At 40.9% G+C, this 13036-nt stretch overlaps 1 protein-coding gene across 16 annotated transcripts in view; it reads right to left on the bottom strand.

Annotated features, from left to right (window-relative positions):
* The window catches only part of ALPK1 (alpha kinase 1), a 123144-nt gene that overhangs the window by 5289 nt on the left and 104819 nt on the right, over nucleotides 1–13036 (bottom strand). For 13 of the 16 annotated variants that reach the window (XM_057502534.1, XM_057502531.1, XM_057502541.1 and 10 more), the window contains 7 exons: nucleotides 12580–12639; nucleotides 10888–10974; nucleotides 10095–10171; nucleotides 9211–9306; nucleotides 7529–7633; nucleotides 4627–6724; nucleotides 1991–2144 (listed from right to left, as the gene is read on the bottom strand). In XM_057502534.1, coding sequence (XP_057358517.1) covers nucleotides 1991–2144; nucleotides 4627–6724; nucleotides 7529–7633; nucleotides 9211–9306; nucleotides 10095–10171; nucleotides 10888–10974; nucleotides 12580–12639 — 2677 coding nt within the window. The remainder of the gene's footprint in view (nucleotides 1–1990; nucleotides 2145–4626; nucleotides 6725–7528; nucleotides 7634–9210; nucleotides 9307–10094; nucleotides 10172–10887; nucleotides 10975–12579; nucleotides 12640–13036) is intronic. The other 3 variants (XM_057502540.1, XM_057502539.1, XM_057502544.1) reach the window with 3 other exon arrangements.

Here is a 13036-nt window from a genome sequence, read left to right as displayed (position 1 = left end):
GTATTTTACCAATTCTGGAAAATAATCAGAACTTATCTATTCAAATAATAATTATTTTCTATTTGCTCTGTTATCTTTTTTCTGATCACTCCATCTTCCATGTCTCTTATTCTCTCTTTTATTTCCCAACTCAGATCCTCTTAAATTAGTTTCTTTGGGCTGCTGTAACAAAGTGCCGCAAACAAGGGGGCTCAAACCCCACAATTGATTCTCTCACAGTTCTGGGGGCTGGACGTCTGAGATCAGGGTGTCAGCGGGGCCTTGCTCCTCCTGAAGGCAGCAGGGAAGGAGGTTTTCCAGGCCTCTCTCTTGGCTTCTGGTAGTTCCTGCCTTGTGGCAGCGTAACTACAATTTTCACGTTTTCTCCCTGTGTGCATGTCTATCTCCAGATATCCTCTTCTATAAGGATACCAGGCACAGTAGATTAGAGGCCCAACCTACTCCAGTTTGGCCTCATCTTAGGTTAATTAATTATATCTCCAATGACTATTTCCAAGGAAGATCACAGTCTGAGGTACTGGGACATAGAACTTCAACACTGAATTTGAGGGGCAGGCAGAGAGATGGTAAGAAACTCATTTTACCCATAACACCTGGCTCTACCACTTGGCTGTGTGATTTGGGGCAAGTTTCTTAACATCTCTGTGCCTCAGTTCCCTTGTCTGTAAAATGAGGATGATGATAAAATCTGAGAAGTGACTAGTGGGAAGGGCTGGGGGAGAAGGGGAGGCAGATAATGGGGCACAAGAATTCTCAATCACAATATAAGTTTTTCATGGGCACTGTAGTACAGCATGGAGAATATAGTCAGTGATTCTGTAACATCTTTCTATGTTGATAGATGTTAACTGCATTAGAAGGGGTGAGGATTTGATAATGTGGGTTACTGTTGAACCACTGTATTGTACATCTGAAACCAACAGAAGATTGTATATCAATGATACTTCAATAAAACAAACAAACAAAAATAATATCTGCCTCACGAGGTTTTGTGAGGATCAATTAAATTAGTATATAAAGCACTTAAAACAGGGCTTGGCACATAGCAAGTATATTTACATGTTTACTATTATTATTATTGCTATCATCAACAACCTCTTCAAGAAATGTACTTCTACTATGTAATATTCACCCAATTTCTCTCTTTCCTCCCTCTCTTCTTACATATTTCTTACATTTAGATTTGGGTAGGGAACAGGGTTTACTTTAAATTAAAATTCTTGGCTTACAGGCCTTTTTAAATACACAAGTGGTGTAAAATTATACCTCAAACCCAGTGAGGATGGTCTATAGGCACTAATTTTGCAGGTGAGTTTTTGCTTAGAGTTGTCATCAAGAACCACGGTCAAACAAAAATTTTTCCAGGCATTTGTCTCAGTGGGATGGCATTTTTTAAAGATAACTTTTTCCTTGAGGATGGAACCATTCTTCAGAACCTGCTCTATATGGGTGGTCTCTAAACTCAATCCCTTCCATGTGTGACTTTTGTCACTAGCTGCTCCCTCATTCAACTCCTGTCTAAAAGTTTTATGGGCGGTGTCTTTGGGGGTCAGCATTCTTTTGTATCTCTGGATAAGCTTCAACCAGGGCCTTAGAGGATTTTCCTGCCTTTTTTTTTTTTTTGCAGGCTTATTTATTTACTTAAAAGTGTGCTTTCTTTCCTAGTTTAACTAGACTTTTTGCCAACACTGTTACTGAGAGTGTTTAAGGCGCTCTGTCCTGCCATATGGCCAGAAACGCCATTTTTCTTATCTGTACAAAGGGGATAATGGGTTTGAGATCGTGTGTATCAATGTGAAATGGCTGACATAATGCTGGTCAATATGTGGTACCTGTTATTAATGAATGAGGAGGAGGAAGGAGCAGAAATCTGAAAATACATATTTTGGTAAACTTTTTGACCCCTTTCAAAATCGCATAAATGACTAATTAATTGAAACGCAAAATAAGCCCATGTTATGTTAGTAATATAGATGTTTAAAAGCCATACCTCCCCAGAATTTCTTCTTGATGAAGATGATGAACCCAAAAAGCATTTCTTTGTCTGCCTTTCTTCTTCACATTCAGGTAGTCCCCCAAATACGCAGTCGTTTCCTGGGCTGTCCACAGTTCAGATTTCTTAGAATATTTTAACAAAAGAGCATCTGGAAAAAAAGATGAAATGAAAATAGATTTTAGTTGCAAAAGGATATTACAATTTGTAACTAAAGTTGAAGTGACACAGGTCGTAATCCAGATCATCTGAAATCTTCAACTTCTTAACACATCTTCTCAAATTTCAACCTCTTCTGTGGCTCCTTCTAAAAAGTTAGTGAAGTACAATACAAAAGTAAAGCTTTACAAATATAATGAAGATTCACATAATGGCAAGAGTTTCTGTCCTGCAAGGATAGAGAATAAAGGGCTTTTTAAACAGCAAAACCCAAGAGACCATCTTGGGCTAATAAGTGATACATGGTTGGATCTTCTAATGTTCTGGATGGTCCAGATAACATTCTGCTACTTGTACCAGATCACATAGCTAAAAATAAATAATTTTGCCCCTGAGGATCCTGATTACATATTAAAGTTCACTGTAATTTCTCTTATTTGCTTTAAATTGGGGAAATCCAGGAATTACTTAAGAATAGAGCAACAAAGGTGCAAATTCAATTGACAAAGGAAAAGATAAGAGGGAAAAGTAAGGACTCTCTCCATCCTTAAAGAAAGGAGCAGTGCTAGCAAGGAAGTATCACTTTGAGGAAAAGACCAATATGAACTCTGAGGAGAACATGTGACAATTTGGGGTCCAAGTTAAAAAGATGTGAACAAGCACTTGTGTTGTCACCTATATCAGTACCTCATTCTTGTTAAATTACATTCCACTGTATGGAGGCACCACATGTTGCTTATCCCTTTGTTGGCTGATAGACATCTGAGTTGTTTTCAGTTTTTAGCTATTATGAATAGGGCTGCTATGAACATTCATGTACAAGTTTTTATTTGAACACTTGCTCTCAATTCTTTTGGATGCAGACCAAGGAGAGGAGTTGCTGGATTATGTTATACTTCTATGTTTAACTTTTTGAGGAACTGCCTGTTTTCCACAGCGGCTGTGCCATTTTACATTCCCACCAGCAATGTATGAGAGTTCCAATTTCTCCACTTTCTCCCCAGTACTTGCTATTTTCTTATTATTAAAAAAATAATTATGGCCATTAAAAAAAAAAGTGAACAAGGACCTCTTGTGTCTAGGTGGTGATTATGGATATTTGAAAGGGAGATCCAGAGGAGAAAATACCTGAAGTAAGATAATCACAGATCTGGGATGGGCGCAGAGATGACTGGGGGTTGGGGAATGGTGACCGGGGTTGGGCGACTCCACCAGAGAAGCTGGGACGAGATGGAAGGTGAGCTGCTTGCCCACAGGTAGGAAGGGAGTGGCTTGAGGGACGAAGAATGGAGGAAATGTATGTATTTGGGCCTTGCTTCCTCCAATGTGGTTTTTCATCCATCACGGACACATTCACATGACAATAAGGTAGCTACCTAAGGAAGAAATGTGATTCCAAACCTGCAGAATCTCACAGTGCACAGGGAAACCCTACTAGAAGATAATTTTTGCTTTTTTTGGGAACAATCTGATCCATATTGTAGTCTAACTTAAAGGTGGCAGGCAAAACATTGGAATACTTTGAAGCTGAAGTTTTCAGCATTGGCTTTATGTGAACTCCCTGGAGAGCTCTTAAAAAATACTGATGTCTAGATCCATAACCCAGACCCATCAGAATGGAATCTCTGAGATGAGGCATCAGAAGGTTTAAAAGCCATCCAGGGGATTCTCAGGTGGTGCTAACGCTGAGAACCACTACTTTAGTATCCAGTGTTTAGCAATTCACATAGTTTGTTTCTTCTGAACTGCACATCAAAATAGTTTTTTTCTCATTCAAATAATTCTTCAAGAGTATTGGAGGGCATTATGATATGAGCCTCGGGGCTTTTGTCTTCTTCCCAGCTCCTCCACCACTTCTAAGCTCTTTAGACACAAACTACTGGGTGGCCCCAACCCAGTCTCCTTGCTACAGGAGGTGACCTTAGGTTGACCCTTAAGCAGGAAGTACTTCCTGATGGTAACAGTAGGGGGCACCTGTTCAGTCCATGGCTGGAAAGAAACATCTTAAGTGGACAGGTGTGAAAATCTCTGCCCACTGGAGGGATAATGTTTAACTAGGACAAACTCTGTCCCCCTAGAATTTGAATGAGGAAAAATAGAGAGAAATCAGCTGGTTGGTAATGAGAATCAATGGAGAAGATAGATGCTGAGTGGATATGGCATCCAGAGCTGTTTTAAACCCTGACTGATGACTGTTGATGAGTCCTCTAAGATTTCTGTCTCTCTCACTGCCTTGTGTGTCTTTATAGCAAACCTTTAATATGTGAAGAGACCTGAGTAAGTCTCTACTCTTTACAACCGTTAGCATCCAGCACATAAGGAGGAAGGCTCCTGAAGTACCCATTTCTTGTGTACTCACAAGGCTTCATAGGACTCTATGTCCTTCATGAACTTAAGTGATCTACACAAACTTTTTGGATGGCCCCAAACGTACATAGATATTTCCTGAGACACACTGAAAAGGTTGTACTTACTATATACTCGGTGGAGTTGACTGGGCTTAAAAACTCCTGTGTTCTGCAGTCTCTGAAACAGCCAATCATGCCTCACTCCTGCCAAGAGTTTTTCAAAGTCATCAGGCTGCAGGGTGCGAGCCTCAAGGATCTCTTGCCTCGTCATTCCAGGCAATGAAACAAAAGAGCTTCCACTGGAATTCAGAAAGGACCATGGGCTGTCCCCTTCAGAAGAACCTCTGGAAAATGCAGGTGATTCCAACCACCACATGGAGGACGAGCTGGAGTTCTGGCTGCAGTTCAGCAAGAATCCAGGATAATTTCCCTCTTCTGTGGTAGCACAGTCCTCGTTGAGGACAGGGAAGGGAATGTTACTGCTTACAGAGGAGCTGGGGGTGTCAGACCCCTGATCATGTTTACTTGCCGGGTGAACGTCCAAGCTGCCGGGCAGTGGACCCTCTTCATCCACTGTGGAGGCGTCGGGGTCGATGCCCTGCTCTTTGACAGAGCCACTGCTTTTTCCTGAGTCAGGATTTCGAAGAGGCCAGTGAGGAGTGAAAGAGCTATGTGTCATCATGGAACTTTTCCCCAGAGAATCGTCCATGACTATTCGAGAGTCTAAGGGCACATCCTCTGTTCCTTCTGCTGTTTCTTCTGGGTCAACCCAGGAGGAACTATATTTTGGTATCAGGACTGTAACTCTTTTGATTTCTTCTCCCTTCTCTTCTCTATGCCTGTCTTTGGCATTACAGTTGATTTCTGGAAACTCATCAATGATTTCAAAGGTTTCTTCTCCTTGGACTGAAGGATATGTGGCCATGTTCTTGGTCCAACCAGAATCAGACGAAGACCAAGAAGCAGAGCCAAGTGAAGGTCTGAAATGAGCAAAAGTGTTTCTGGAGCCCATATTTCTGACTTCCTGCAAACCTTCTGGAGATCCTTCTAACAGCCTTGCATCAGAGGTCAAGAAAGTGCCTGTTGTGTTATGAGGAGGGAAGGTTGTCAAGGGCAGGTGCTTGTGTAGTTGACTTTGAGAAGACTCTAAATCATCATCCTTCAATACCTGGACAGAGAGATCATAAAGTTCTGAAGACAAAGAATGTATAGATCTGCTTTTCCCAGTGAGCCCCAGCTCTTCAGAGAGGGCAGTGGAACACTGAGTGTCCAGAAGATGTTCTTCTTTGCTATGTTCTTTTCTGGTTGGCCTATCATCAACATCAAAATTCAAGTCTTCCCAGTTTGTGGAAGAACTAAACCCTGATAACTTGCTCCAGGAACTGGAGCTCTGGCTGTCACTCAGAGACTTGTTCCAAACATCTTCCTGACTGTTGCTGTGGTCTGGTGACTCCGTCTCAGTCTCCACTCCTTGATCAAAAGAGACCCGAAATGCATGTGAATGAGTCCAGTTTCTCCTTCCTACTCCTTTGAGTTTCTCCTGATCATTCTTAGCCTTTTGGGAGGAGGAGGTTACCGTGCCTCTTTGAAAATGTGGTTTGTCCTCGGTAGTACTCACAGTATCTATGGCTTTTGTTTCTGTTTTTAGAGCAGTGATACAGACTCTTGTTTTTGTATCTTCCTGTTTATTTTTGTTGTTTCCACAAGTGCTTTCAAATACTTCACACACTGAAGTATGATGCTGAGAATAGGTTTCAAGGATTTTTTGGAAATCCATTTGCTCATGCAAAATGAGTTCATCCAAATTACATTTGAAATCCTCTGGAACGTAAGACTTGTCATCTAAATTTGAGAAGCTTTGAACTTGGAAATGATCCTTCACCTGGGTGATAATAGACATGATTTCTTGAGACAGAGTTCTTCTCTCCTGACTTCCGGAGGATGTACTGAAAGTATACAGCTTTCCCATAGCTTCACTGCAGAGCTGACTTGCTTCATGGACCATCCCCATCTCCCCACAGAGTCTTTGGTGTACTGTGGTGAGACCGAAGGCAGCTTTGAGGAAACTGTGAAGCTCCTGTTTTCCAGTAACTGGTTTCTCATCTCTCGTGGTGAGAAGGCCAATTTCAAAGGCCTGTTTGGCTTCATACAGATAGGAAGTCTTCATCTCCAGAGGACAGTCATTAGAACTACCATATGACAACAAGCATGTGCCTCGGATATTCTGAAGAAAATGCAAAGTACAAAATCAGACATTGAATTTGAAATTAGAAGTAAACCAGGAAAAACTTCATCCTAGAGGACAGTCATTACAAATATTATAGGGAAATAAACATGGGCCATGGATTGTCTAAGAAAAATATACAATGAAATATTGAGTCAAGGACTTGAGATTCTTTTCGGTGAATCAAAAGGAGGGCCTGGGATGTATGTGATTGGTTGGCATAAAGGGGTAAGGAATCAGCTTTAACTACTACCCTATTATGTCCCTGATACTTTTTGATCCAAAATGGTAGATTTGTTAATGTTGTTGCTGTCAATCTTAGCAAACAGAGGCTATACATGGCATGTGGACCTAATAATTTTCTCTATGCAAATAAGTTTGTTCTACATAAACATATCCTTTATTTAAAAATAGTCAAATCAATACAGTAGTGGCTTCCAAACCCCTCCAAGCATTTGAATGACTGGGCAGTATTTCAAAATGAAAGATTTCAGGGTACCGATCCCATTAATTTCCACAGTGGCTCTAGGGTAGAGTTCAGAAATATGTATTCTGAAAAGTTTCCCTGGGTAAGTCTGATGTGCTTGGGACTCATTGTTCTAGAGCAGACAACATCAGATCCTTTGGCTGAATTACATAGCTCCCAGCCAGATGTCACCACTTTGATAAAAATTTTCCATACATAAAGTCTGATTACAATTATCTAATGATGTGCACAAAGCCTCCTTTAAAGTTAGGCCTTTCCCTCCCTCTGGCTCCAGCCACCACTGGGGACAGGATGGTGAGAGGCTGCACTCTGTTTACCATAGCTGTGAGCACGTAGAGGGGCGTGTAGGGACTCAAGGCAGCTGCCAGCTTGCACGCTTCTGCGGCTGACAGCAAATGGTGCTCAAACTCCTTTGGCAAGCCCTGTGAGAAGACAAGAGGCCAAGTGTGGTGGCAACAATTATTTACACATAAGCAAAAGACAGGCTTTGAAATTCCTTTGTTTTTCTTTCAGGATTCTGAGGGATGTCGTGCCCCTCATCACAACCATTTCAAAACAGTGCCAAGAAAGAGTCAGTGGGTTGAAAGACCCCAGGGCATTGACTGTCCTTTCCTGCAGCACCCATACACCATCTATCTCCCACCTCCAGCCCAGAGAGGGCTTAATAAGGGCAAAAATTCATGATGCCTGCTTCTGCAGAATAGTGCAGGCAAGTTTCTTTGGAGGACCAGGTGGATTTTTGTTCACAAGAACTCTACACATTCTGCAGCCAGAATAACTGATTAAATTTCTGCAGTGTTCTTGGCAAAGAGCCTGTTAATGTATGATTTCACAGCAATTAAGATTCATTCATTCATTCTAGAAATGTGTATTGAATATCTCCATGTGTCTGGCATTGTAGGCACTGTTTTAAACATGAAGGACACAGAAGACAGTGAACCTGCAATGAGCTTACTTTCTACTGCAGGGAGGGGATAAGTCAATACACAAAATAAGTAACATGTGTAATATTGGAGATGGTGATAAGTGCTCCAGAGAAAAATAAAATGGGGAAGGCGTTAAAGAGGTCCAGGTTGGGAAGGCAGTTTGCAGTCTTAAGCAGTCATCAGAGACAACTTTACTGAACAAGGGACATGACCCTTTTCCTCTGTTTTGGTCTGAAGTGAAAGCAACATGTTGCTAAGATTCAGATTGTTCACATCAGGCTGTGCGTGTTCTTATGCTGCCCTGATTAGAACTGAGTGCAGTTACTACTGTCATTTTGGTAGTTAATAAAAACAGCAATATTGATGACACCATTTAGAAAATCTCAATTTCAGTGCAGCGCAGGATTTCAGTTCAATGTCTGTGTTAATGTTCTGGATGAGTCAGGGACCTGGGTTCTGCTCCCACCTCTCTTTCATATTGGGTGTGCAAACTGCAGAGGTTGCTTAATTTCTCTAGACCTCAGGTTATTTTCCCTTACACTGGGCATGATGAATTTTGCTCTACTGACCACACAGGGTTTTATGTAGCTCATATACATATATACACATGCTTTTCGCTTTTATATAAATATTGGTAATCATTATTATTAAGAATCTGGACAAATGATTGATACTCTCATTTGAACAGATGATAATTAAAGTTTTAAAATTATTTCCTGGTTACTTTATCATTGAGATGGCTCAAGCGTGGAAATTAAACTTTGTGTTAATTTGAAAGGAAGTGAATGGGGTTCACAGCACTTCTCACTTTTGGTGGTCATCATTCCTTCACTCACCAGTCGTTTTCCTTAGTACCCTCTGTCTATCTGGTACTATGTGAGGTGCTGGGGTTAAAAAGCCAAACAGGACACCAGAGGAACTACCCCCAGATTTGTCTGCATCACTCAAAGAGGGAGACACTGTGCTCTCTGCCTCTTGGAGAGAACAAGATTGACTAACCAAGCTCCAAGAATAACATGTTTGGGGTGTGGGGCGATGCCATTCTGCACCGTGGTTTTGACAGTGATAATTACCAAGTTCACTTGCAGATTCTGTTTAAACTTCTCATAATCTTTCTTGCTCATGGAAACAAAGATGTCTGCCAGTATACCTAGCGACGAAGCAATTCCCTATGAGGAAAATTCAAACAAAACACAGGTTAGGAATTCACAGTTAATTACTATTCTCATCTCAAGGCCTAAAGGCAATGAATAGCCCTCCTTGTGAAACACTACTTATTATTATTATTATTGTTATTATGACCCTGGAAATACTAAACTGGATTCCACAGGGCTTGAAAGAGCATCACAACCCAGGGACATGGGCCTAGTGTAAGCCCAGCTGGGTTATCAACACTAACTTGTCCACACTGTGGGGCCTGAAGAGTTGACCTGGGCAGCAGTGCTTCAGTTAATGAGGAGAACATTCCCACAGAGTTACAGAGCATGAAAAACAGCAAGTGGGAAAGCAGATCTCGCCTCTCAATTTCTTAAATAAAAATGCTACATAAACAATGAATTGAAGTCTTCACCCACTTAATGAAAAGAAAATGATTTTACATAACAGCAATTTAGCCATTTCAGCTTTGCTATGGAATTAGGTAAAGACTAAATATAGTCTTTACTATATTTATATAAGAAATATATAATAAAAGTGACAGATGAATGCATCTGGATACAAATACATCAATAGATATTTACAAATAAGTATGGGAACACTAAATATAAGCCAGGAGTCTAGCTGTGAGTGAGGACAGAGCAAGAGGAAGTTACCGAATGTCCCTGGTCCTGTGTCCTTGTAGAATCAATAAAAAAAAAGGACCAACAAAATTGATAAATGATAAACTGAATTGTGCCAAAGGACATAATCATCTAAAGACAAATACAAGAAAGGTGAAAACAAGCAGTAAACATACAACCTTTTTATCTGGCTGAGGCAGTGTTAAATATCCGATGATCGAGGCCCATATTAACTCTGCTGCTTCGTACCACATCCCTGAAAAAAAGGCAGAGATGGGTCAGACTGCTAGTACCTGTGCTCTTGTGCTAGAAACGTCTTTGAAAACTAATACAGAAAGAGGACTCATTGGATCCTGTGAGGAAAATTTCGGGCTGCATCATATTGACAGCAATCAGCACACAGGTTTTTTGCATCCAATCTATTTTTCCAGTTGGTTAATATAGATAATTTTTCTATTTCACAGGGAAATAGTAAGAATTTTATATATTGTATATAACATGTTCATATATATAATTATCTCCATTATTTACCATCTTCTGTTAAAAAATTTCAAACACTTTAATTTGCATTTTAAAGTGCAATTCGAGTTCTATAAACTGCTTGAAAATCTCAGGTTTGCTATGGAATTAGGTAAAAACTAAATATAGGGGGAATAAGAGGGTAGAGTGTCACTACATCACATGGAATCCTGCTGAACTGAGCATCAGATGCCAGAAGTAAAACTGAGAACCCCATGGTTGATGGTCACAGTGTGCAACTGATGAATTTCTTTCACAAAACTCAACAAAAATATTTCACTTTATGAATGTTCATAACACTCCTTGGATCTTAAATGTCATTTTCTTTTTCAAGGAGGAACAAAAGGAGTGGGTATTAACAATTTTAATGATACAATAGGACAATTTCCCAGTAAAATGCTGCAGCCAGACTGTGAATGAGCCACGAGAGGAGTGAATGTGAGGTGACCAGACCCAGCTTTTGCAGAATCTGCCCTCTGATCTGTATGCAGACCGACTGCACCAGGATCTTGTCACTTTCACTTCTGTACAGCCAGGTACCTACAATAATAGAAGGGAAAATGAAAGCATATTTGGCCTTGAATTATGAAAGAAATAGCCTGGTGAAATAAAACTGTTTTCACAGAAGCCTTCATGCACACGTGTGGTATAGGTTTGAGAGACAATGCCTCCTCTAGGTTCAGAGGAAGGCCCAAGCTCCTTGCTGCAACCTCCAGTGCTTCACAGGAGCAGAGTCCTTTCCGGCATCCGGCTCTCCCCGTCCCAGCTGTGCTCTGCCACCTGGCCTTATGGGTGTTTCTCACCACAGCAGCCGGCCCTTGCTCCTTGGCCTCTGCACTTGCCATTACCTCTGCCTGGGATCTGCTTCTTTCTCGCTGCCCGGGAGTCCAGCTCCTTCTGCTTCAGGTGTCAGCCTCAGTGCCATTGCCTCTGAGGCTCCGCAGCTTAACGTACCTGCAGTATTACCCGCCATCCTGCAGTCACCTCGTTAAGGGTGGGATCCATCCCCTCCCCCCAGAATTGGTTTGGATGTCAAAACTGATAACTGTCCATGCACCAGGAGAGTATGAAAAGTTTAGTCCTCATATAAGGTGGCTTTCTGAGGAGGGCAGGGCAGGCACCCAGGGCAGGTCCATTTGACTTGAGTGAAGAAAGTGGTGTCTTTGAGTTTTCTTGTGATTAGGGTGTGGGGCTAGGAAAAGGCTCCCACAAGCTGGGCTTTGGTTTACTGATGACTTTTTTAAAGAAAAATAAGCCTGTCCATAAGCGGGGCCAAAGGAATGGGGAAAGGCTGGGGCCTGAAAGCTGTCAGTGGTCAAACATCAAAATACAGTCAGACTCATTATTCTTGGGCACATCACCATTTTAATTTTCTCCCTAGCATTTAATGTGTGTGTATGTGAGGTGCAGACGATGGGAAGGGTGCATATTATGTATTAGCAATAGTGGCCACAGATGAGGGATATGGTCAATATTTGTATTCCAAACTCTTCCCCACTGGAAATGTCTACAAGTTTCAAGGAAATTGGGACCTTGTATCCAAGCACATGGAGCTTTAAAGTCTCCTGGATATGGTGTTTAACTTATTGGGAAACTAGTTCACTTTAATGGTCAGTAATTCAGACAAGATAACTGAGGGCTTAAATTATTTTTTACCCAAGTATTTGGGTTTGCTTCCTTTTATATGTGAGTAAGTATTAAAAAAAATAAGTTTTTATTAAAGTATATAGAAAAATCAAATCTGTTTTCCAAACCATCTAAATACATAAAGCCATAAATGTATTCTTCTGAACTTACAAACTTTATTTCCATTCACAATTTTAAAGACTACTGAGCCCTTTCTGAAGTCCCTAGTTACCTGTTTTAACAGATATTGTTTATTAGATAACATACCCTACAACAAAGCAGGGAAATATTGGCTTTTTTATAGTACTATTTGTTTTTGTTTTTAATTAGAGGAAATGGACCCACAGAGAAGTAATCTGCTTGACCGAAACCATTTCATTCGTCAGTGGCAGAGCCCATACTAGGCTGCTCTGGGAATGTCTAGTGTACAGTGACCATTAGGTCATCAAGTTGTTTGTAGACTAGAACTCAGGTAGGAGCTGAGGGTGGAGGTCATTTGGAGACGTGAAAGCGCCTTACCTGTTGCTCCGCTGTTGCTTATTAGACTGCTCAGGATGTACTCTGCTTTTAAAAGTTTTCCTGGAAAAAGGAACCAAACACCACACAATTAGTTCTGAGCATGTGCTTTAAATACTACTAGTAGTTAATGCTCTAAGATTTACACATTATACAGGGACCATAACCTCTCTTGGAAACATTCTATTATAAAACTTAAAATCAGTAACTATATCACATATAAAAGTGAAAAGAAAGATGAAGCTTTCAGGAATTGGGAAGGTGAGTAGTGGTACAGGATCTGAAATGACAATTAGATCTGTATCTGTATGTGCATATATTCATTCATATGAACGACTGACTCATTCACATAGACTAAGGCTTGAGAAGTAAGGCAAACCTTGGTGAAAGGCTGTGTGTCCTCTCTGTGTCCAGAGAGGACAGGTAATGACTCTAGCATCTTTCTACGCTGATGAACAGT

This window comes from Manis pentadactyla, chromosome 5, assembly GCF_030020395.1.
Source record: "Manis pentadactyla isolate mManPen7 chromosome 5, mManPen7.hap1, whole genome shotgun sequence".
NCBI lineage: Eukaryota > Metazoa > Chordata > Mammalia > Pholidota > Manidae > Manis > Manis pentadactyla.
The sequence above is the reverse complement of the archived record's forward strand: the minus strand, read 5'-3'. Positions and strand labels throughout refer to the sequence as shown.